This window comes from Hydra vulgaris, chromosome 06, assembly GCF_038396675.1.
Source record: "Hydra vulgaris chromosome 06, alternate assembly HydraT2T_AEP".
Lineage (NCBI taxonomy): Eukaryota > Metazoa > Cnidaria > Hydrozoa > Anthoathecata > Hydridae > Hydra > Hydra vulgaris.
This window is the reverse complement of record NC_088925.1, coordinates 3,408,637-3,435,407: the sequence shown is the minus strand read 5'-3', so window position 1 is coordinate 3,435,407 and position 26,771 is coordinate 3,408,637. Positions and strand designations below refer to the sequence as shown.

Sequence of the window (26,771 nt, the reverse complement as noted above, 5' to 3'; positions counted from 1 at the left end):
TAAACAGTTTATAGCACACAAAGGAAATGTTCAGCAACCATTAAACATACACTTCAGTTCCTATTACTATCCACCTTCTGCTAAGCAATGTCCCGAGTTTATGACTTGGGGCGCAATAACTTCAAATGGTTGTTCTAGTCTGCACAATTTACAAGGTGACACTATCAATTCCACAAATTATTAGAAATTTTGAAGAATGTGCCTGATTGGTTACACAGGGTTCCCACTATTAAAACTGGGGCATAAATTAAGGATTTTAAGGAGATTTAAGGAGATATTTTCCTAATATCTAAGGAGATTTGGTCGTGAACGACAATTTTTTGAAGGAAAAAGTAAGGAGAATTAAGGAGAAAACAATTATATTAAAAACAGAATCTTTCTTTTTTCAATAAATTTTAAATGTAAGTAGATAAAATTATAAATGAATATATATATATATATATATATATATATATATATATATATATATATATATATATATATATATATATATATATATATATATGTATATATATATATGTATATACACGTATATATATATATATATATATGCATATATATATATGTATATATAAATATATATAATATATATATGTATATATGTATATATATATATATGTACATATATATATATATATATATATACATATGTATATATGTATATATATATCATTGTCGTCAACATATAAGTTCATTTTTTTTTCAACAAGTTTTTTTTTTTTAACATATAGCTTCTCTAGTAACTCTTGTTTTTTGCAAGCGGCTATTTTTAATACATTAGATTATGATATATCAGCTTTAATGTCATCTAAATAAAAAAAGAACCATTAAATAATGACATTACCTTTAGTGGTATAAACTAAAAATACCTTTATATTCAAGGCATAAACCTAAGGCTATTCTTTTTTCAGCACAGAATCCAATTTCATCAGATGACTTCTTTAAATTCTCAATTATAGATAATGTCTGTCAAATTTAAGTATTTACAATTTCAATAACTTCCATAACTTTTCTTCTTGCCTCCATTTTCAGTTTTTTCTACAGACGGCTTTTGAACATTGATCATCAAAATACTTCTTTCTTGCTTGTTTGCAGTAATCTAATTAATCTTTTGTTATTTCAACTTCATGAGCCATGAACCTATGAAATGTGAGGTAATTTTGGATTAAACGTAATGGATTATAGTGTCTGGTGATATATTGTCATCGATCAGACTTTTGTTGCTGCTAAAACCACGTTCAACTTGAGCTTGTCCGTGTGATAAAATGAAGACAATTTTGAAAATCTGCTGTAGATTTGCATACATCTTTAAATCAGTGTATTTCCACAAAAAGTAGTCCAAACAATCCTTATCTTCATCAAAAGTCAAAAATACTTCTTTGTTATTAATGACCACACTTTTACACAACCTGGAATATTCTTTCTTAGCTAAATCACCAACAGAAGCTCTAATTTTCTTGAAAGTAACAAGCTACATCAACAGTTTGTCAAAAAAATAATGACACTTTTCTGTGATATTCAACCATAAATGATGAGGAAAAACACACCAGACAGCGAGCAACCAGTGAAGACAAAGGGCTTTTCTCAGTAATATGAGTACACATTGAGACAAGAAAATCACATATTTCCTTTTCGAACTTGTCAATTTGAACATCAGTAATCTTTCTCTTACTCTTGAGTTGCTGGAGATAATACTTCAATGAAAAACTAACATCAATCTTGCTGGTTGAAAGCCGGTTTGCGCAATTAAACAAATCTATTTTTAACAAAGACATTGTAGTTTTGTCATTCAAAAGAAACATCTAATCTAATGAAATTCGCATAAAAGTTGCGTAGTAGTTCTTCAAGTGTCACCACCAGAAAAAGAGTCATTGGTTTATCAGTTTGAAAAGAAACTGAAGAAGAAAAAATAGCAAGATTGAAAATAACATTTTGTGATTTTTTCTCAAAATTTTGAAAATAATATGAAAAGAAAATCTCAGAATATTTCTATACTTTTGATATGAAACAAAATATATTACATAAAAAGCAATAAAATTGCATCTGGATCAAATATTACCTACCAAGAAATGTATTTAGACTGCCACTAATTTCTTCAAAAACTTCAACTTTAAAGGAACTAAAATTTTATTTGTTCGAGCACTTAAATGTTCAAAGTTGGTGTTTTGCCCTGATTTACCAAGTCCAGGTTGCTTACTCTTGCTTTTTTTGGTAAAGACTTCCAGTAGTCAACAACTAAGACTACTTTTGACCAAACCTCTATTGCTTTCTTGGTAACACTTTGATTTTCAGCCCGTTGGTTGCCACAAAATATATAAGGAAAATCTGAACTTGTTGCCTCAGCTATTCTTTCATAATCACTTGCTCTTGATGGACTTTAATGAAATATTTGGTACATTGAAGACATTAACTTCTTTAAGTTCCAATCTGTAGCTTTAGCACCGGTTTGTAAGGATCCATTGATAGTATGTAAACCATAGGCAGTATCAATGAGTGTACTTAATTCATTGTTATAACATTCTTTGTTGAGTATTTTCAAAAACAGTTTATTTACATTAAGGCCATCCATAGAAACCTGAAGCATTTTTTCAGCATTTAAACCAGTCATGCAGGATTTAAACATTTTTAGAATATCTGGGACAGCAGCTTTTCCCATGAACTCTGAAGTATAATATCTAAAAACAGTATTCCTCTCTTCATTCCAATAGCGCACATGTATGTCCATTTGACCTTTCTTTACAACTTTATTGTAAGACTCATCAAAAAGACATACAAAGTTATCCAGCAGGATAAGATCTTTTATCAGAATTCTTTTAAAATAAGGAGCAAGACCATGAGTTACAATATAGCCAGATTTTGTTCGACCACATGAAAGGTCGCTGGCAATTTTGCTATCTAGAAACATCAAAGCAAATTGTTTAGACTTATTCTCACTTGATCTAAAAGAGTATTTGCATTCAACAATATTTAAACACTAAACTAATTCTGCTTTCAAAACTGCTTCCTTCTGAAGCATATCTGAAATGATACATTGCCTTGAGGAAGTAGGTTTCTGTGGTATTGATTGCAAATTTTCTTTGAACAAAACAACATAACCCGCTTTAGGCAATCACTATATGTGCTTTGCTCCTCTTGCATGTACATCAAGAGCCTTTATACCCATGCCTGCTTATGAGAATGACTTAAAACAAACTTTGCATCTTGCAAGGCTGGGATTTTTATCTTTCTGAAATCAAGAAGTGTAACTATCATTATTTAACCAAATATTCTGGAAACTACTCTTATATTTAGGCATCTAAAGGTAATTAGTGAAAAACATATAACAATCTTTTTAATATGAAGTTTGTTCAATATCTAGCTAATGGTTTTTCCCCTAAAGTATATATATTTGGCTGTAATCAAGTATATATATGTATATATATATATATATATATATATATATATATATATATATATATATATATATATATATATATATATATATAGCTTTAATCAAAAAAGAGGGTCAATAAATACTCATTCCTTATAGCATGGTGTTTACTTGTAAAAAAAAAAAAAAAATTATTTAAAGAAAGTGAAAGTTAAATACAAAAAGCCAAAAAAAAAACCATTAAAAAACTTACTCTAATACTCGGAGGGCTGATATATATATATATATATATATATATATATATATATATATATATATATATATATATATATATATATATATATATATATATATTTATATATATATATAAAACAAGAGTATAGGATTTTAACTCATCAAAGAAGTGACTATATGCTTCTCTATAGATAAGTATAATCCATTTGCTTTAATAAAATTTCCAAGATGATAAAAAAAAAGAAAGTAAGAAGAAATTAAGGAGAGCAGTCAAATTTTAACTTTTTTAATGGTTATTTAAGGACTTTTTAGGAGTTTTTTTTTTTTTTTTAAGGATATTTAAGGTTTTTAAGGAGGAGTGGGAACCCTGTTACAAAATAGAAAGTTTGAAACTATTTTTTATTTGCCATCAGCCAAAATTTTTTTAATATATCGCTCCAAGAGAATGAGATTGATGTTCTACTAATTTTTTGAATAGATTAAAACCTAAGATGATAAAATTATAATTATTAAATGCTCAGTTGAATTGTTTTGCTGAAAGACAAACTAATTTGCAAAATATATATATATTTTTAGAGAAGTGAGCTTTAATTCATTATGAAAGGATTTAATAATGACAAGATATAACTAATTATAACAGTATAATTATGCGTATATAATTAATTATGTGTTTAAAAAGATATTCTCATGGCACTAAAAGAAACATTTGATTAAGCAATAAGTATAAAATATTAACAAAATGAAACTTTAAATTGTAACTTTTATGGCTGAAATGCCCGGTTTTTCCTAGTTAAAATGTTTGATTGTCAAACTTTTAGTGTAATAAGGATATATTAAATATGGTAAATATTTTGAAATAATTTCTATTTTTAAAATGTTTTGTAATATATTTATTAAATTTTCAAAAAATTTAATTTTACAATAAAAACTCTGGACTAAATATTTAAAACAGATGACTTTATAGAAAGTATATTTATATTTTAATTTGATTTACATTAAGTCCATTACACAAAAATAAGTCTGACAAGTCACTCTATAAAAATAAGTCTAACAAGTCACTCTGTAAAAAGGCCATCTTTGTACAGAGACAAACCCAAACATATTTTGGTGCCATTGGAGCATTATAAACAACCAAATTTTTTAAAAGTATTACAAAAAAAAAAAAAGGTTTATGTTTCAAACGCAATACTCAGTACATAACTAACTTTCTGTTTATTTAACTAGTACATTTTTTCTTCAAGAAAATATGATAGATTAAAAAAAAATCAATAATAACAAGGAGAGAGGAACAAAACACCAGACACCCCTTTTCCATACAGACACCACTGTGAATAAAAATTAACTTATTAAAAAGCTGAAAATTTCAGGAAAAAAATGAAAATAATAAAAAGGGAAAACAGAATTATTGCTTTTACCTATTCAACTGTTTATAATACACTAAAACAAGTACTTACTCTATGAACAAATCCCATTTCTGAGAGATATTTCATCCCTGAAGCTATGCCACGAGCCATTTCTAGTAACTGTTCAATCGTAAATTGCATGTCATGTTCCTTAATAACAATTAATAATTATAATTAGAAATTATAATTTATAGCTATTTAAACTTAATTACTTAATTTTTTCAATTATAGACTTCAAATATATTTAAAATTAATTTAAAAAAAATTTTACTTTTAAATAAGAATCAAGAGCTCCATTTTCCATATATTCTAACACAATTAAATTTGGTTCATCTAAAAAAAAAGACTGATACATAGTTAAAGTTGGTTTATTTATAACAAATTTTTTTTTATTTTTAATACCTTTTAACACTACTCCTTCCAAAAAGATGACATTTGGATTTGAGAACTGTCCTAAAATAGCAGCTTCACTCAAAAAATCTTCACGATCTGATTTAGAAGCACCATGCTGTAAAAACAAACACACACAACTTTAGTTGATTAAGTGATTAAATAAAATCTGTTTGGAGGTGATTAATGATTTGGATTTCAGAAAAGTTTTTGTCTTGTTTTTTAAAAACCAATGTAACCACCTCCCTAATATAGATATAAACAAATAATACAATTTAAAAAAAATAAATATGCAAATATGCAGGTAAATTCAATAAATATGCATTAATTAGATTATATATAATATGCTCATATACAAGTGGTGATGCATCTTGACAAGTTTATTAAACAATAAATAACAGACTTTTATAGTATTTATTGTATTAAATGCTCACAATCATCTGCATCATAGATCATCGTCTGCATGGTAAATCTGCAGAACAAACAATGTTTAAAACATCTATATATTTTGGAAGAAGTTTTAAAATACATAGTTAAAGAATTATAAATATTATTAATTTTCTGCAATTAATTTTGTGTTGTTTACAACACAGAAAGTTTGGAATAGGCAAGGAAGAAGTTTGTAGAATCTAGACTGCAAAAGAAGATAGAAATACTAGTTAACATGTTAAAGTTTGAGAAATCGGAAACCAGCAATGAAGTGAGGTAATACTGTTTAATGTAACATTAATTACAATAATATAATTTAGTGTAATAATAATATCCTATCTCAATAATAACAACTGAATACTCTTACTGGTGTTAACTTGTTTTGCAGATAAGAATAGAGTATTTTTGTTGTAATCATTTTCAAACAACAAGACCACCCAAGGTTTATGAGCTTCACCTATTTTTACCCACAACTAAATTGGAAGTTTTATATAAAGCCATGACCTAATGTTTAGCTTGCTGTCACATTTGTAGAAAACATGTCATAGATGTGTGTATGTATGGTATGTTTTTAGCCAAAATGTTATGCTGTAAATATACAAATACAAAGTATATATAAATATACAAATATATCAGTACACTTCAGCACAAACTCTTTATAAGTTATAAAAACCATACATGTATTAGTTTGTGTGATGAGTTAAACCATGTCATTACATTTTCACTGTTTAAATCTTAGCTCACCAACAGAATCAGATTCTTCAAGTAGTAAGTGACTGGGTCCCGGCCCCGGCTAAAATTGAGACTTTTTGCAAACCTGGCCCTGGCCCCGGCAAAATTTAGCAGGGGTTGATAGCTGGGGCTAGAAAAAAATTTATAATACCCAATGTACAATTTTATGCTTACATTTACTATTTATTAAATACTGGCATACAATTATATATTTTTAAATTCTAATTTACTTCCAACAAAATTGCAAGCAACCACAAGTTACAAGTTACTTTAAAATAGAGAATAAGTTAATATAGGAAATGTATAAATGAAGACTTAAAAAGTTGTAAGTTGTATAAAAAAGGAAAACATGAAGATGGGTAAGAGTTATAAGGGTTTTTTGATGTTCAAGCAAAAAAAACTGAATTAATAAAAGTTTTTATAGCATGAAGGGACAGATACAGTAAAAGGATACAACTTGTTGAATAAAAAGCCAAGCAAGAAAGAGTTTTGGTTTATCCTTAAAGAGATGATAGCTTGTTTGAGCATTGACCATGATGGTATTTGTAGAATAAAGAAAGAAATGCAATCTTACAACAATGGGAGAGTGACTTGAGCTTGGCAGATAAAGCAGGTTAAGATAAGGCAATTACATTTACAATGTGCTTTTAGACTTTGTCTGGGAGTAAGAGGGTTGTTATTTGTCAATATAGGAATGCCAACAATATTGCAACATTTTTTTAAAGTAATTAATTGAGTTTTTTTGTCAAACAAAAATTGAGGATTTCAAGTCCAGAATTTAAATCCATAAGCCACTGCAAGCCTTAGGCTGTTACAGAAGAGAGATCGGATTGAAAATTGGCTGCTTGTTCTAAGCTATTAAAAAATGAAGATTTTTTGTCAAGACAAGTGTATAAAGTTGAGTCGTCAGCAAATAGAGCCTCTTTAGATTTCATGAAGATCGTTATTGTAGGCCTTCAAGAATAACTTTAATACTGCAGTTAAAAAGAATTAATTTAACAACCTCAAAACCTTTATATAAAGAAGAGTTTAATTGAGAATTAACTTTAGCATTGGAAGCCAGAGTGATTTCCATGATTAACAATGGGTTAATCTGTTTAACTGTCAGGAAGAGTATGAACATTATATTCAAGAGTTAAATTAGAGTAAGATTTCTTTGCAAATAACTCTGTTTTATTCTAGGGAGAAGTAAAAAGATCAGACCCATGAATTAGAGATTAAATGTTAGACTTACTTTAGTTTATGACACTGTTGAAAACTAACCAAAATTGTTGAAAACATCTGAGATAAGATCATAGATCATCCAGGTCATAAATTTACAAATCCAGAAAATTATTTTGGGTAAAATCTCTTGAAAAAATTTGGAATGTACTTTCCATTATTTTCCTCTTAATATTGTTTTTTAAGCTTCCTCATCACTCATACAATATTAGGTAAAGTTTGAAAAAAAATTGGAAGCAACTCAGCTAAATGCAAATATATTACAAAAATATATACCTAAACTTGCATGTATAGAAAATGTTTTGGATATCCGGAAAACTAAAAGTTAAGAAAATTATCAGGAATTCCCGAAAATATCCAGAAAAAGATATACCCTGTTAGATACAAGATTTAGTAAACTGAGAATAACTGAGCTTAACATCAGACAGGACTTTTTTACATTGGCTTCTTGCAATAATAAAACAACATTTTGTTATAAGAGAAATGTTATTGTAAAAAAGATAAAAAAATATGATTAATTTTTAATAGAGCAACTGCTCAAGATGGTGAAAAATGTGGATTAGAATGAGGCTTGACTTAAACTTGAAGAGAAGGAATAAAAGCTTCCAAACTTTCATTCTAGAAGCAATAAAAGCTTCCAAGATGCGCTTTATGCATAGTATACATATATTTCCATAGTATGCATATATATGCAAACATATATTTGTATTTATAATATGTATGCATTGCATAAATATTATGGATATAAATATATGTTTGCTATTTATTTAGATGCTGGCGCACAATGTCCTTTCATTGTTATATAAACTTTAGTATTTATATGGTGCAATATTTGTCGAAAGAAAAGATGACCAAATGGATGTGTGGTGTGATTCTAGCAAGACAAGAAAAGGAGACATAACCTTAGACAGATTAGAAAAAATGTTGTATGGAACAACATTTGTTAAAAAAAATTGTTTCATGTAGAGAGGTAGCGTATTCAGTAGAAAATGGTAGTGATAGAAGTAAAAAAACCTGAGGAGAGTGCCTTAGATATTGTATGAATGAGCTTTAGTTAAGAAAAAAAAAAGCCCAAGATTGTTTATATTAGAGAAACAGTGTAAAAGAGGAAGACTAAAGCCTGATGATGATGATGATGATGATGATGAAGATGATCATCATCATCATGATTATGATGGTGGTTATAATGATCATGTTGATCATAATGATGTTTATATATGCATATATATACCATGAAATATAACCGTCAAATATCAACCCCAGTCACTATCTTCAAGTTCATTAAACTGATTTCTTTAAATTTAAAACATATCACACATTGATGTTATGTATGTTATCAAAATGTTACATTTGTAGAAAATATGTCACACATTGATGTTATATATGTTACCAAAATGTTGAAAATATCTGTTGTAAGATTAGCTATGATATAAACTTTTTCAGATAAGGAAACTTAAAATGGTTTTACAAGCTTTAAGAAGATTTTGATTGGATGTTTACAACAAAAAGGTTTTATATAAAGATACTAATCAAAAATTTTAAAATTTTAATTGAGTTGATTTTTTTGTTTAACCTGATTGATAGTTTAAACCCTGATTCAACAGCTTAATATGATTTCTAACCTGATTGATAGATTAGGATAATATTTAAATTTTTTTAAACTAAATTAACATGTTATTATTTAATTTTTAAATCTAAAAATTTTAATAATTAAAAATTTTAAACTTCAAAATTGTAAAACTGATAAAACTTTTAATTTAAAATAAAAAAAAATTTGAAATTTGAAATATAACAATTTTAAAGTACATTAGAAATCTTTATTTATATTCGTAAATCTTTTTTTCTACATAAGAATGTTTTGCATTTTCATAATTTTCATTTAACGCTTTTTTGTTTGTTTGTTTGTTTTGTTTTGTTATTCACCTCCTCAAGGCCGAGAAGGCCACTACAGATGAGGAGGCTACTTAATAGTGGTTATAACCCTCTCTCAACTCTATAACTCCGAAACACGAACCTTGAGGAACAAGACCGCTGCGCGGAGAAACAAGTTGAGCGCGGTACTACCAGGGACGTGGTGGGAATCGAACTCGGAACCCCTCGCTTATGAAGCGAGCGCTTTACCACTACACCACTACCGCATACTTGATATCTAATAGCTTTATAAAACTTTAAAAATCTAAATGATCGCTAATTGGTGATTGGCTACCCGCAACATAAGTCAAAATTGTTACTTGTCTCACCTAGGATTTTCTAAATTAAAAAAAAATTATGTGTACATTTGGTTAATTTCAACAAATATTTTTACACCTGAAATATTAAAAATGTAAACCTTTTATTTAATTGTTTATTGACGGTGGCTGAGGATTTTGTTTACTGGTTCTTGGTGACTTTTTTTTACTATATTTTTGTGATGAAAATTACTATTTCTATTTTTTCATTTTTTGCATTATTTTACCCATGCAGCTTTTTTATTTTTTTTTTGCAATATTTTACCCAATGCAAGCTTTGCAAAATTTGACTCTATAAATATTGCAGTAATGTAGAGTTACAGGTGGTAACCAGGACAACAGGATAATTAAAATTACAAAAAAATAGGTATCTGTTGGTAGGATAACCAGAAAGTTATTAGTAGGAGAGCGTTTATGAAATAACTTTTTAGGGTTTTTAAATTGTAAGTTTCAAATTAGATTAGTATATTTTTAAACATCCTCATTTAAAAAATCCATTCTGTAAAATATATGGTTTTGTAAATCTTTCACCTTTGTATAAAAATATAAATATAATTAGATTTGCAACTTTTTTTTAAACATAAACAATATTTGTTTACATAAAGTATAGAAAAATCCAGATCATTTTTTAAGTTGATCAATTTGTAAATTTCTAATATGTTGACATTATATAAAAAAATATACATTGATAAAAAAAAAAGATAAAAGATTTTATGTTCCTTGCTAGATGGACTACTTTAATTTAAAGAACTTGAAGTACTTGATTATATTGAGGAGTTAAATTTTAAACAGTGACAATGTAATGACATGATTAAACTCATCACACAAACTTTGTTACATGAGTGTCTTTTTTAACTTATAAAGAGTTTGTGCTCAAGTTTATAACTGTTCATTTTATAAATGTATATTTATAAATACTGAAATTTAGAAAAAAGCAAAGTTTTGAAGATTTAAAAGTTAACATAAGTGAAAAAAAGTTTATTATGAACTGTGATGTTTTTAGAAAATTATAAATTTGTTGTGCACAAGGAAATCTAAAGTTATCATTATTGTAAATCAGAAAGCTTTATTACCATGTGTTTACCCAGGTGTTTACCCAGGTTATCCTATGTCTCTGTCACTTCAACTAGGTGTCTTATAGTATAAAATAAATAAATCAAAGTCCTTTATTGAATAATTCACCTAAGTGTCTTATAGTATGAAATAAATAAATCAAAATGCTTTACTGAACCTTTCACCCAGGTGTCTTATAGTATGAAATAAATCAATCAGAATATTGAACACTTTATTCAGGTGTCTTATACAATGAAGTAAATAAAAGTAATGCTTAAATACAAAAATTAGTTTTTAAATATAAGAATATTTAAAAAAACACAATGAATAAACTATAATAGAGCTATAACTCGATTATAATTTTTATAGTGTTTTAAACAATAATATTTATAAACAATTTTATATTGTTTTAAACAATAACATTTTAAATTATTTTTAATATTGTCTTAAAATATTAAAAAATATCATAGAAATGACAACAACACCTTCTAAGTTTAACTTAGTAAGTTGACAGACAACATTAGTCTGCTAGCTGTGGCATTAGATACAAGAGTGAACAGCCTGCTATATCATAATTTAAATTTTTGAGACTTTGAAAATAAGGTCAACTTAAAATTGAGACCAACTTAAAAACCAATATGAGAAAATCAAGAAAATTGTGATCAACCTAAAAAGCAGATTGAGTAGTCAATCAAGAAAATCAATAGGCAATTCTATAATATAATAAAATTTAAAATAATTTAAAAGAATTAAATTTTAGAACAACCAATATAACCAAAAGTCAACAATTTTAAAATGATTTTAATTAGGGTTACTCCTGAAAATGAAATACTTGACTAACTCTTGCAATAAAGTATAGCAAGAAAAACTAAAACTACAAAAAATAAAGTTGTTCTTCCACTTAGGTTAGTAAATCATTTAAATTGAAAGTAATAAATTTATACTAGTACCACATTAGTTCTTTCCTTGCCCACTCAGACCTAAAATTGATACCTTTAACGCTTTAATTGCAACTTGTTGTTTTTTTCCATCCTTCATCAAGACTCCTTTATGAACATCTGCAAACTCTCCGCTTCCAATTAGTTGATCAAAAACCAGTTCTGATCTTTCAATTTCATATGCAAACTGTGCAACTGCATCAGAAACAAGCAAAAAAGTTTTGGGGTCAACATATAGTTTTCCTCCTGAATAAAACCGAGCAGGTAACTTCACTAAAAAAAAATAGTAATAATATCAAGCAGGTAACTTTACCAAAAAAGATTTATTGAATACTCATTATATAACAATTTCAACAACTTATAAAAAAATTCAAAATTTCAGAAAAATTTTTTTTTAATAACTAAAAACTTTGTGAAAAAACATCAAAAGATGATAAAAAAATTTGTAAATTAACATCTGAGGACTTAAAAAAAATGTGTAAATTGGTTGTTATTATTTGCAATTTATTGACTTATTGGAAAAATAGTAATTTAATAAATTAAACTATTACTGCATTATATTAAAATATTTATAGCATATTTTATAATATAACTATGCAATTTTAATGACTTGACAATTAATTTTGACGATTGACAACTAAATTTAAATAATTAAATTAAAAATTCTTTTATTTTTTGATTTTTGTTTTATATCTGTTTGAGATATTATATTATGTCTATATTTAGAGTGGAAAATAAATGATCAATTTCATAATTTTGACTTTCGGAAATGAATTCATGCCAGCAGATCAGATGAATGATTAAACAAAAAATTAAAGTTTTGATAAATAAGGTTTTACAAATAACCAGGATGTATTTTGAAATACAACATTTTTATGAAATTTTTGATAAACCAAAATTTCATAAAAATGTTGTACTTAACTAAGAACAATTTTGTTGTTGTTGTATTAATTTTTAATAATTTTTTCATCCAATACTACTTTGTTTTTTGTTTTTTTTCATTTAATGTTTTAATTTATTAATCTCTATAATTTTCACAACCAATTGCAATGTCGTTGCAATGAATGACGTTTAAAAAAAAATCTAAATTATCACTAGTATTTTCTATTAAAAAAAAATTCTTTAATGACTTTATTATATTATTTTTTTTAGTGTAACACACATAACAAAATTAACATTCAGGTAAAAAAAAAGTTTTTTTAATTGACTGTATAAAAAAACAACAACAATTGACCATTAAGTCTATGTGTCACATTTGATTTTTTATTTTCCACGCTGTTTATTATACTGTTATATTTATTTATTATTATATTAAAAAAAAAACATATATAAGAAAAATACAAAGAATAAATTTATTTTTTAAACTGAATATTTCAATCACATACTTCTTTTATGAACTAAAGGAAGAATACTAACCACAAACCTGTGTAATTTTTTATTTTATTATTTTACTCTAAGCAACCAAGTGACTAAAAACCTACCTGTGCCATCTTCCATTCTAACAACTTGGAGATATGCTGGATTTCTTTTTTTCCAAATGCAGAATGATGCTACTAAAACAACTACCACAAAAACAATAATGCCCGCTGCAATCCCTAGTGTTGTTACTGGAGAGACACCTCCAGGAACCTTTATTTCAAAAGTATAGTCAGGTCCTGTAAAAACTTTCCCAGAAATAATAACTTCAGTCCCAATCTAAAATAAACAGTTAAAGCCATATAAATAATAATGTAAATACAAATATACATACTGTAAATAAATACAGTTGTAATAAAATAACTATACTGCATTATCATAAAACAATTGTAATCTTATTACTAATGCTACATTCAATGTTTAATACTGTTAGTTACTTAGTTAAAATTTTGTAAAATTTCTGAAAACTTTTTCAAAACTGTACACCTCATAATATTATTCTTTCAATGAACCAAATGAAACAAATGAATATTTAATTGTTTTTCTGTTTTCTGTAAAATAGACCTTTTCTTAAATTTCAAGAGTTGTTAAAAATCACGAGCTCTTTCAACAAGCTGTGTGAGTAGTGCTTGCTATGTTGTTATGAGTATAAATCATTAGGAAAAAAAATCATAAAATGAAAAAAATCACATCATAAATCAAGTCAGCCATAGGATAGTAATAAAAGAGAGGATGCGTCTGATAAAGAAAAAAAGTTTTGGTGAAGTCATAGCATGATCTGAACCATTTAAAAAAAAAAAAAAAAAAAGAAGACGAAATTAACGAGACAAGACACAAATCACAAAGTTAAGGTATGAGACGAGGGTTGTTTGGAAACAAAGTCATAAAGTTAACTATTTGAGTAAGACAAAAATATTGAGATTTTATTAAAGTTTTTAATAATGTAAATGTAATGTAGATGTAATTAAAATGAAGTTCCCTGCCATGATGATAGAGTGAATGAGATTAACTGTCAATAAAAAGAATTAGTTGACATTTTAAATTAGCTTTAATTATTATTTTTTCTTTCTAGGACATATATTATTGCATTTCATATATACTTTATATAATACATTTAACATACAATAATTCGGCTAAAATACATATAAAAACATAAATTATATCAACACCTCATGGTAGTCGACATTGCGAGTAAAATACATTTCAGAGTCTTCTGTTAATTTTCCTTAATTTAAACTGGATTCAGGTAGATATACCAACTCTATTTGCTCTTGTGACTTGTTGATAGTCATAGCAAAGGCAGGTAGAACGGGAACCTGTTAATGTAAATGGTAAATAATTTTCAGTTGGACTCATATTGATTTGGGGAAGGAAAACAATGCTATTTTTGTGTTTTCCTGTCACAATTGTTGTGTAAATCAAGTTTTCAGTCAACCCCTTGATAATGAGTCGTGTTTTGTTGCATAGTCCTCTACAGGAATTCATATTATTAAGGATGCTAATTATTGCTCCTACTTAGAGTTTCAGCCGATGTGGCGATAATCCACTCACTCTTTAACAAATTAAAAAACGTGGTAGGAAAGTTAGCAATTTCTTGATTATCCTCAGACTCGATAAAGTCCATACTGTTGAATTCCATCAGTTCTCCTGGCATTTAATAGATGATGGCATTATTTATCTCAAGGCAGCTGTCATTCTTGGGGCAAAGAATAGCAGAACTTGTCAAACTTTGAATTGTCTCCAGGCTGATATTTTGTGGATCACCAAAGCAATGAGTAATCAGGCAACTGCATCTTTGCTAAATGAGGGATAATTGGCCAACATGCCATTACCAAGTTGAAGTAGTCTGTCAGTCAGTCAACTCTTACCAGTCTGTTAAGTCAGTCAACTCTTGACCTGATGCTTGCATATTTTGCGTCAATTGAAGCTGTTTAATATCAGGCCAATTGATATTTCTCTTGATGGTCAATTCTACTACATTTACCCTATTGTCATGTTTAACTACAGGCAAACACTGTTGAAAGTCCCCTCCTAGCAAAAGAACTTTACCACCAAATGGAGTGTTAATTTTTTTAGTGACCTTTCTCAGTAGTTTATTGATGGCATGAGAGGTCATATTGAGTACATGAGAGGTCATCATAGTCACTTCATCACAGATGATGATACTGGTATTACTGATACTCTCTGTTTCATAATCATCTTCTTCAATAAAAGACATCGTTTTGTTGTCAATTGGCGGGTAAATCTTAAATTGCGAATGGTAAGTTCTTCTGTCAATCAATAAGAGCGATGCAATGCCAGTTGAAGCTACTGAGATAACAGACTTTCCTTGCCTTTGCAGTACGTTGATAAGTGTATTGTAAAGTAAAGTTTTGCCGGTACCACCCGGTTCATCAAGGAAGAATTGGTGTAGATAGTGACATTCAACAGCAATCATACTCATAATTTGTCTATAAGCATCCTTTTGTTGTTTGTTAAGGCTTGCAACCATTATTTCTCCACTTATTTTGGCCTCTTTGCTACAACCTTTCCAATCTTCTTGAGCAGTTGATGGATCTTCTGAAATTTTGGTACAGGTAAATTGAAGTCCTTATTTGACTTACCCATGACTCTTAGCAAATCCAATATGTATTTCAAAGTTAGATTTTTGGCTATACTGGCTCGTGACCTGCACGAATGTAGTTGTCTATATATATATATATATATATATATATATATATATATATATATATATATATATATATATATATATATATATATATATATAAATATATATATATTAAGGCTCGAATTAACGCTAAAAAATAGTAATATCGTAAAATAATATTTAATAATATTACTTAAAGTTTTGTTTGATCATTGTAATGCAAACGTTACAATATTTAAACAAATATTACAATCGACAACGAAAACATTATTGTCATAAAACATTTAACTTCTTACAAAAGAAAAGGATTTGGTTTAATATGACACATTATTTTTTTATAAGTATAAGTCTTATATACTTAAATATATTTAAATTTCAGATTTTTTTTTTTGAAAAAATAAGTTTTGAAATTTTTTATTTTTTTCAATATATATTATTTATAATTTAGTTTTCAGTTCATTTGTTTAATGTTTGCTATAGAATGTTTCTACTTTTTTAACTGTTTTTAAGAAGCAAAAAATAATGACACTTTTACTAAGTTTAAAAAAATTAAACTATATAAATGTTAGCAACTTAAATAAAACTTTCTCCCTCGCTTACACTATCTTCTAAATCTGAAATTGTTATTGTCGCTAGATCTATGTTAGAATTTCCAGAAACCTTTTTTCTTTTCTTTGGATAACAATGACAGTTTAACGATGACAAAATTTGTCAATCTCGGTATCGTCTCCACTTATTTCCCAATTTTCATATAATATTTTTTTTGATTTTTACTTATGATAGGAAACATATATGTTTTTAATATTATCCATTCAGGAAGTATATTATACAAACAACGACTTCACTGATAGCTTTGTCGCCAAAACTATTGTTTGCATAGCCAGAAACATCAAGTAAATGCACAAATGGTGATTTTTAGAGAGATTGAAAACGCATTTTCATACTTATGGAAATATTTGCAATAACTAGTTTATACTGCTAAAGAACCTTGCAATTAACTTCAGCATATTGAGAAAGTGTAACATTTTGATAACAGTATTTTGAATCACTAATTTCTATATCTTTATACAGTTTTTTATAGTGAGTCATGACACTTGTGTCATCAAGCAAATTGTCTACTGAATTTTTGAGAAGAATTTGCAGCTTAGTCATTGTCCATGTAAATTATCGAGCTCTTCTTACTGCTTTTACCAGATCATGAATATTGCTTTGAAAACTTAAACTCAAATAAAACATTGAGATATATTAACAGATGAATAGGGACTGACACATTTTTCCACAGAGTTAAAAGTCCTTTTAACTCTGCTCTTTTTGATAATTGGGAATCTGTTGTAGCTAATGATTCAATATGTGTCATAACACACCATAATTTTTTAAAGCAATTTTCATTGCTCTGTACTTGTGATCAATCCATTGAGTACTGCAAGCTTTTATTGGTTTTGGAACGCTATTACCCCAGGCTTCAGCTATAACTTGTAGTTCACAGCAACACTTTGGTGACTTTTGATACAAATAATAGAGTTGTAATAATAGTTCATCAACAGTTTTAAAGGGTTAAACTTTCAAATGCATCTTTTAAAGCTAGTTCAAGTCGATGGTTAAAGCGTATGACTTCCAGCCAAGGCAAACCTTCTATTAGTAATACATCTAAATCAGCATAAATTCCCAGATTAACGTTTGCTCCATCAAGGTTTACACCTAATAGATATTTATAAACATTAGTAAATGCCAACTCTTGCAAAAGCATCCGTTATACATTTTTCAATCCAACTACATCAGAATTCTCTGCTGTTTCAAAAGATAAAAATTATACTTTTAGGCATCCATTTTTTAAAGGATACAGAGTAAATATATTAATGAAGTGTTTTTTAATCATTAAAAGGCTGTTTGAATTGCATTGACATTATTTTTTATTTGAACAACATAAAAAAAAATAACCATAAAAAGTGTTTATAATAAATGAGCAATATTCAAATGATACCTTGAGAATTTGGGTTGAAAAAATTCACTTTTCAATCAACTAACCTTTTTACTTTCCTTTATCATTAAAGATTTTTTTAATAAAGCCCTTAAGAATTTAAGTTGCAAAATTCACTTTTCATCCTTTTTTTTCTTACATTCATTATAAATCCGAAAATCTTTTTTAATTTTTTATTTTTTACGAAAGTATTTTTATATTACTTTTTCTGAATTTGAACATTTTTGCAAAATGATTTTGATACTTTTATTAAATCTTTCATTTATATTTCTGTTTCTATATTTTCCGTTTTTAGAAAATCTTTTTATACAGACATTGCTACATTTTTCATTAAATTAAGTTTACAATAATTGTATAAGAAATTATTAATTGTAAAAGAATGTTAAAAACGTTCAAAGCTTTAGAGCTAAACTTTTTTTTTTGCTTACAAATTTTCTAAAATTTCTGGTTTTAAATTCAAGATTATTTGAACTTATTCTTTGTACCCCTCCACTTCGAAATCCGTGTTGACGGCCCTGCGACTTTCTTGCTCTCCTTTTCTTTGTTTGCACGCACATATTTATTAAACAAATTCAAAAAATAAATTTGTTTAATAAATGTGTATGCTATGTGTACACATGTACGTGTGTGTGTGTGCATAATATATAACACAACTAATATGTTAAACTAATATTTTAAAAAACAATACATAAAATACAACTAATATATTAATATATTTACTCTGATTCTGTAAGTTTTATCAAACAAATCTTTCTTTATAAAAAAAAAATTATTTTCAGTTCTTTCTGTTCTGTCACCATATTCAATCACATATGTAAGATGATCTGAACCAAGAGCAAAAGGAGGGTTCCATTTTAAAACAACATTTCCATCTGAATCAGAAGTGTTTGTGACATCAGTAACTTTTCCAGGAACTAAATAAAAGTAGGATAAAAAAGTTGTATAAATAAAAAAAATGCAAATTTAGTAAAATTTTTTAGCAGTAAGATGTTGAGAAAACTATAATTGCTCAATACCCAGGTAGGGCTTGACAAAAACCAGGTAATTTCAAAAAACTGGTTATTAGTTTTTTTTAAATTATAGAACTGGTTAACCGGTTTTACATTGATTTTTTTATTATATAAGAAAATTTTATTATTGCTTAATTAATTCAACCTACAGAATATAAACATATATACTAGAATTAGAATTAGTAAACTAAAGAAAAATTTTCTAAAATAAAAATAGTTTAACTATTTTCATTAATTATTAAACATTTTTATCAATGTACAGTGACAATATCTTTTTTTATTCATTAATAATTTAGTGTGAACCTAATGAACTTGGGTCATTTTTTTAAAGCCTCTTTTTTCCATTCCAATTCTTTTTTTCTTGTGGCAACTTAATAACCTATTTTTTATTTTTATATTTATAACTGAACTAGCAGACCCATAAAATTACGGGTCTTTACCAAACCATAAAATTACGGGTCTTTGTAAGTCTATTCCACACCAACCTTTTTTATAGTTTTCCTTATAAATATATTCTAGCTTTCCAGACCCGTAAAAAGCGGGTCTTAACCAAACCTACCATTTCTATACTTATCTATTCCACATCGACCATTTCTATACCATCGACCATTTCTATACCATCGATCATTTCTATACCATCGATCATTTCTATACCATCGATCATTTCTATACCATCGATCATTTCTATACCATCGATTATTTCTATACCATCGATCATTTCTATACCATCGATCATTTCTATACCATCGATCATTTCTATACCATCGATCATTTCTATACCATCGATCATTTCTATACCATCGATCATTTCTATACCATCGATCATTTCTATACCATCGATCATTTCTATACCATCGATCATTTCTATACCATCGATCATTTCTATACCATCGATCATTTCTATACCATCGATCATTTCTATACCATCGATCATTTCTATACCATCGATCATTTCTATACCATCGATCATTTCTATACCATCGATCATTTCTATACCATCGATCATTTCTATACCATCGATCATTTCTATACCATCAATCATTTCTATACCATCGATCATTTCTATACCATCAATCATTTCTATACCTATCTATTTTACACCAATCATTTCTATACCTATTCCTTTTTACTTCAATATTTTTTAAAATAATTCATTCTGAAAAACTGCTTTAAGAGCAAAAAAAATAATATGCACACCTTTTTTGCATATGTAGAGCTTATAAAAGACTTAAAATTAGGTTTATTTTTCTCCTAAACGCATATCATTGATAGCTCAGTGGTTTAGTACGCTTTCATCAGTGTCGTTTCAGGGGGTTTAAGGCCTCTCCTTAGCGTAATAAATTTTGAAACTTTTTCAACCTTGCTTATAATTGTTAAAATAAAATTTTAAAGTTTTCTCATTTTATAAGTCTACGATTACATGATTGTTCCATATACTGCCTGCAAACTCAATGTATGCTAAAGACATTTATACTTACAGATATTTGTATGAAATGCTATACAAATGGCAGAACTAAGAAGAACTTAGACCATTAAAAACTATAGATGCAGTTATAGCTATAAAACGCTAATCTAAAAGTTAGGCCAAAAAAATTGTGTGACGCCAGTTTGTGGCAAAAAAATCTTCTATACATCAAGTTTCGTTTTACACTTTTTGATTAATTTTAATTATAATGCATACAATTGCATAAAAGGATGTAAAACTGTTACAGATATAGCATTTCACGTATAAGAGTTTGTATTTATTAGAATAGTAATAAATAAAAAATTTTAAAGAAATAGCATAGTAGTTACTTTATTTAGTCTTCATTAGAATCCGATGAAAAAATATTTTATATATTTTTAATAAAAGAAACTTTCCTAAAAAAATTTAAACAAAATTTTATTTCTAGTTAGTTTTTGCCACAAAGTGACGCCACATAAGCAAAAAATTTAGGCTTTTACCATTTACGAAAAACCTGTGTCTATCCTATTTAATGGTCTAATTAGACTAAAACATTTTAAACAAAAACTTTCCAAAACAAAAAGAAGATGACAACCATAAATTATCGAGAGGGGCAAATCTAAAAAGTGAAGTTTTAAATTTTTTACTTGGATGAGACAACATGTTTTATGTTTCTTCAATCTTGTAAATTTTTTTAAATACAATAAATATGAATTTTTGTACTAATAAATACAAAAATTCAAAACAAAACAGCTTAAGCAAAAAAGACTTTATTATTAGAAATCTTTTCTTATATTACACACGATCCTGTATAAAACATTATATAAGTGGATTTTTTACATTTGCATATAAAATAGTTTTTATATATATATTGTTTATATATAAGTGCAACTTTATTCCTATGAAAGAAAGCTGCACTTATTAATGAACCTGCTTGAAAAGCGTTGATTAATTGCAATCAGTATAAGAGTTTATAAATTGGATTGTTTCTCAATTACATGCATAAATTCGATAGATCAGTGGTTTAATAAGCTGCCATTGGTGCTGCTTTGTGAGTGCTTAATCCCTCCCCTTTTTTTAATCTGGCCATATATATTTATAGCAAAAAAATAAATATAGCTAAAAAGACTTTTAAATGTTAAAATAAAATTTAAAGTTAATTTTTTTTGTCAGTGCACCTTCTGGAGTAGCAGGACTGTTTAGATAAATTTTTTCTTTATTAAGTTTGAGAACATAATTATTTTTAGACTATCTGCAGCTTATTAGGACTAATTACATGAGCCCATTAATAACATAAGTATCTCAATCATGACACAAAAAACAAATTTCTCCCAGTGTTTGATTTTTTTAGAATTTTTAGCTTTTTCAAAAATCCTTTTGTTTGTTATAGTGTTTAATATCTTTGCATATGTTATGTATTGAATATCTTTAAAACCTCATCAGTATTTTATTTTGTATTTTAAAAAAATCAAAAAGGATTAAAAAAAGAGCAGCCAATAGTAGGATTCAAACCACTGCTTTTTTGTTCAGAAGCTCTGCGCTCTACCGACTCAGCCATGCAGGAATGTTATCTTAAGAAAATTTTAATACTATATAATAAATAAAAGACTTTATAAAATTTTTCAAATGAAAGTAGAACTTTAAAACTTGATACATGTTTTAATATGTTTTAACATTTCATAACTTCAAGTTTATATAAGTTAGATATTTGCACACCCTTTCGTTCATGTTTTCTTATAATAAAAGTACTGTGACTTGGCACCCATTACTACAACTACTACAACTACTACAACAACAACAACTACAACTACTACTACTACTAAAAACGTTTGGCAATAATATATTTGCGAATACCAATATACTATAATTTAAAATTTTAAGTGCACTGCAATTACTTTTAATTTTGTTGATTTAGTGGCTTTTGCTAAAAGCTTTTAAATTTTGCATCTAATTATTTTATTTCAACATATTTGTTGTATCATCCATATGTTTATGGTAAAAAAATAAATTTAGCAAAAAAAACTTTTAATTGCTAAAATGAAATTTAAAATTTTTTCTAACTACTTTCTTTCCTTTTTTTTGCCTCCACACCAGCTGGAGGAAACAGTCTTATTAAATTTTTCTGGAGAAACAGTCTTATTAAATTTTTCTTCAAGTTTTAGAACATAATTTTTTTTCAGACAATCCGCAGCTATATTATTAGAACTAATTACATGAGCACATTAATAACATAAGTATTTCATGACACATATGCAACAAATTTCCCCCCGTTTTTTGATTTTTTAAAGTATTTTTAGCTTTCCTAAAATCTTATCGCTTGTTAAGGTATATAGTATTGTTACATATGTTTGTATATAATCTCATTAAAATTTTAAAAGTATTTTGTATTTTAAAATAATCAAAAAAATTAAAAAAAGAAAAGTCGTTAGTAGGACTCAAACTACAGCTTTTTTGTTCAGAAGCTCTGTGGGCTATCCACTCAGCTACACTGGCACATAGATATTTAAAAATTTAAAAACTATATAATAATTATTTTAATGGAAATAAATGCTATAGATCAAAATTAAGGACATGTTGCCGCAATGCAATTTTTAAGTGAAAGTCAAACTGTAAAACTTGATATATGTTTTAGTATATTTTAACATTACTCTTGAGTCTTTAATTCAAAGGGTGGGAGTGGGGATAAAAGGTGGGGGTGGGAATTTTATCCCAGATCTAATAAATGGGGAGGAAGAAGGATGGGGGGAGGGGGAAAAAAGCGGGGAGGAGGAAGGTTATTAATAGGGGGATGGGGAATTTTTCTTAAATCAAATAAACAGGAGTTGTGTTGATAGTAGGGGAAGAATTTTGTCTTCTAAACTAACAGACGAGGTTTTTTTAAAGAAAGAGGATCCTCTTCTAGTTCTAATAAACAGAGATCCCCTCAACATTTAATCCCCCCAACATACAAAAAAGATTACCAAAAGTTAATGAAAGACTGTCAAAACAGGTTTCATTATTAATATATAGTAATTATATAAAAAATATATTAAAATATATAAAAATGATCTTTTTATTTAAACAGGTCCTCAAAAGCATTCCTGATTGAATTGCTTTTATTATGGTGCTCAACTTATGGTATGACGAGATGTTATGTAGATCCGTTTAAATCTTGTAAGATGTGGAATTAAATGGGTAGCTGTTTCTGCATTACATATAAGTTTTCCTAACTTATTAATGAAAACAGCATCTTTTCTTAAGTCATTATTGCCTAATAAATCACCTAAATAAAATGTTGGAAGTGCTAAAGGTATTTACATTAACTCGATTGTTTTCATCTTGAATCTCAATAGCACTTGTTTCTACATTAGCAACAGTTTCCTCGTCTGTCTGATGCTCTTCATTGTGTTGATTTATAACTAATTTTTCACCTTCACAATCAAATAATTCATCTTCCCTATCTAGCAGCTCTGTTTCACTAGTTTTGCATCTTTGCTTCCAGTTTACTCCTATTGGAGGTGTAATTAGCCCCTGGAGATCTTTTAAGTTTCTTGGGCTTGGGGTAAGCACCAGGTTTTTTTGAAACGATTGAAGCTTTTCTCCCACTAAGGCAAAAAATTTTTCTGAAACAAGATAATCCTTGCTTCTGTCCAAAGCATTGGTTACCCACAGTGCCTTAAATCGACTAGTTACATCAATCTCCAACGAGTTCCAGCTTTCTAGCAGCATTCGCATCATTTGATCCCTGGATGGTTGTGGAATTTTGTTGGAGTCAAGCCTTAATCGCTCCATCATAAGGTTTTGCTCCAACTCTCTGTATTTAGCTTATAAAGGCCTGTGGAACTCTGTATCATTAATTTGAACATTACCTGTAACACCACCACCTATTCCAACAAAAATATAGCCTTTCTTTAGCGAGGCTTTGATTTCAAGCATTATATGAACACTATAATCATCTAGAACATAAATCCTGTAATTTTGATGTGTAAAAAGATTGTGCCTGTTTGGTAAATTAGCTATTGTACTCAGCATATGTTCCAATCGATAAGAACCTTTAAGTGCCCATTGAAACTTCACATCTTGAGGAGGATTAAGCTTAACCCAAACACTTTTGCATTTAAAGACAAATTCTGGTTTAAGTGAGACTTTAGGGCCACTGCAAACTTGAGTGTAAACAGTAATTCATTCTCTTAAAAAAGAATAATTTTCTTTGATGTATGTATCCAACCAGTAGAGTTCAAGGTCTTTTAAGAAGAACTTTCATTACGGTGGAGTAGTATTTGGTAACCATTCAGCACAGATAGATCAACTCCAAAATTTTCAATAAAGTATTTATGTACAGTCCAAGAGTTTTTCCGGTACTCAAATATTCTTTTCTTCATGGTCAGCCTGCATTATTTAAAAGCGTTTGTTGGATGGCACAAACTGACACCATACTCACTCATCCAATTATTTATCCAATGGTCGGAGAAAATAATTTTCTCATCCTCTGGCACTTCTTCTGGTTGTTGGGCAAGCCACTGTTCATAAAAAAGTTTGCATTGCGCTACAAACAATTTCCTGGGTAAACATGCTTTAAGGGTTCCACAGATGTCTACAAACCACTCAAATAAAATTTGTCTGACATCTGGGATTTTTTAATTTTTTAATTTTTTTCCTCCTCCTTGGACGATACTTTGATTTACTTGATTAGCTTGACGATACTTTGATTTGCTTGGAGGAGTAATTACAGCATCTTCATCTGCCTCGACTTGGTCTAAACATTTTTTTTTCAAGTTTTAAGGCTTTTGTTAAGGTGGAATTATTATGCTTAACATCTTTAAGATCCAAATAAAAAATTTTCACAGCTTTTGCAAGGTAAACTTTGTGAGGCAATTTTTTAACATGTTTCCTTCTTTTTTCACTAAATTTTACTAAATGAGAGTTTTCAGCAATTGATAACTTGTACTCTTTTTTGTAAGTTTTGCAAAGTTTGCTTGAAGCATTTTTTTCTTCTAAACTATATTTTTCTTGGTCAGTTCGTGAAAACTTCTGATCTGATGCCATATTACAAGTTTTTTTTATAAAATTTTTTATTTTATAAATCTAAACTTTTATTTCCAAACAAATTTTTGTGCCAATTTAATAAGTTTAAAATTATTAAATTCCAAAAACTATATTAAAAATGCTGAATGTTTTTGGTGGAATAAACATAGTTTTGAGGCAATAACAAATTTTAACAATTTTTTTTTCAAAAAAAAGTAGGTAAAAGGTAACATTTCTATTTATGTTTCACCATAAAGCAAGTGAAAAGTAATATTTCCTTCAACAGCCTAAAAAAGGTAACTTTTCCTTTGACAGCCTAAAAAAGGTAACATTTCCTTCGACAGCCTAAAAATAAACTGCTGGTTTATGATTGTTTGATAAAAAAAAATTTCTGTTTAAAGATTTTAAAAGATAACAATGTTATTAAACAATTTGGTTTATTTGAATAATAAATTCTGAATTTATTTGAAAGAAAAAAAAAAATCATTAATTTTAAATAAAATAATATAAAAATATCTAAAAGAACACTATAATAAGGTGAAAAAATGTAAAAAGGAATATTTATTATTTTTAAACTAAATCATTTATTGTAAACTAAATAATATTTATTAGTAAACTAAAATGAGCCATTCTTGTGTTTTTTGTTGTTTTTTTTTTAATTAAATTTACCTCCTTAAATCTCCAGACTCTCCAAGAAAAAAAAGTGGCCTGGGGAGTTTTTTATTTTTTTATTTTGATTCATTCCAAAAAAGGCTGCAAGCAACCACTATTAAGTTGGGAATTATTAGAAAGAAAAAAAAGAACAGAGTTATAGAGCAAGGAAATGGTTGACAGAAGACTTGAAAAGTTGTTGGTTGTCAGGAAAACATGAAGATGGGAGAGAGCTCCAAAGGGTTGAAGAGCAGGGGAAAAAATTAGACAAATAAAAGCTTTTAGAGCATACAGAGACAGATACAGTAAAAGAATTTGCTGAACAACGAGTCAAGGGAGAATGAGTTTTAGTTGATGAAACTAGAGATGATCCTTTAAGAAAGAAATACTTTACAATGATGGGAGAGAGGCTTAAGCTTGGCAGATAAAGCAGGGGTCCAACTATGCTTAGAATGTATTTTTGGACTTTGTCTAGAGGAGAAAGAGCATTAGAAGAACCAGTCCAAATATAATAACAGTATTCCATGCAGGGACGGAAAAGAGATTTGCAGAGGTAGGAAATAGAATCAGAAGTAAGAAAATGGCAAGCACGATAAAGAGCAGTAACCTTAGCAGATGCTAAT

The 26,771-nt window shown here is 27.8% G+C and overlaps 1 protein-coding gene across 1 annotated transcript in view; it reads right to left on the bottom strand.

Moving 5' to 3' along the window:
* The window catches only part of LOC100214606 (ephrin type-A receptor 3-like), a gene marked incomplete at its 5' end in the record, with an annotated part of 71,339 nt that overhangs the window by 31,074 nt on the left and 13,494 nt on the right, over window positions 1–26,771 (bottom strand). Inside the window, 6 exon segments of the mRNA NM_001309728.1 lie at window positions 5,059–5,157; window positions 5,279–5,340; window positions 5,410–5,515; window positions 12,054–12,271; window positions 13,480–13,693; window positions 18,760–18,953. Coding sequence (NP_001296657.1) covers window positions 5,059–5,157; window positions 5,279–5,340; window positions 5,410–5,515; window positions 12,054–12,271; window positions 13,480–13,693; window positions 18,760–18,953 — 893 coding nt within the window.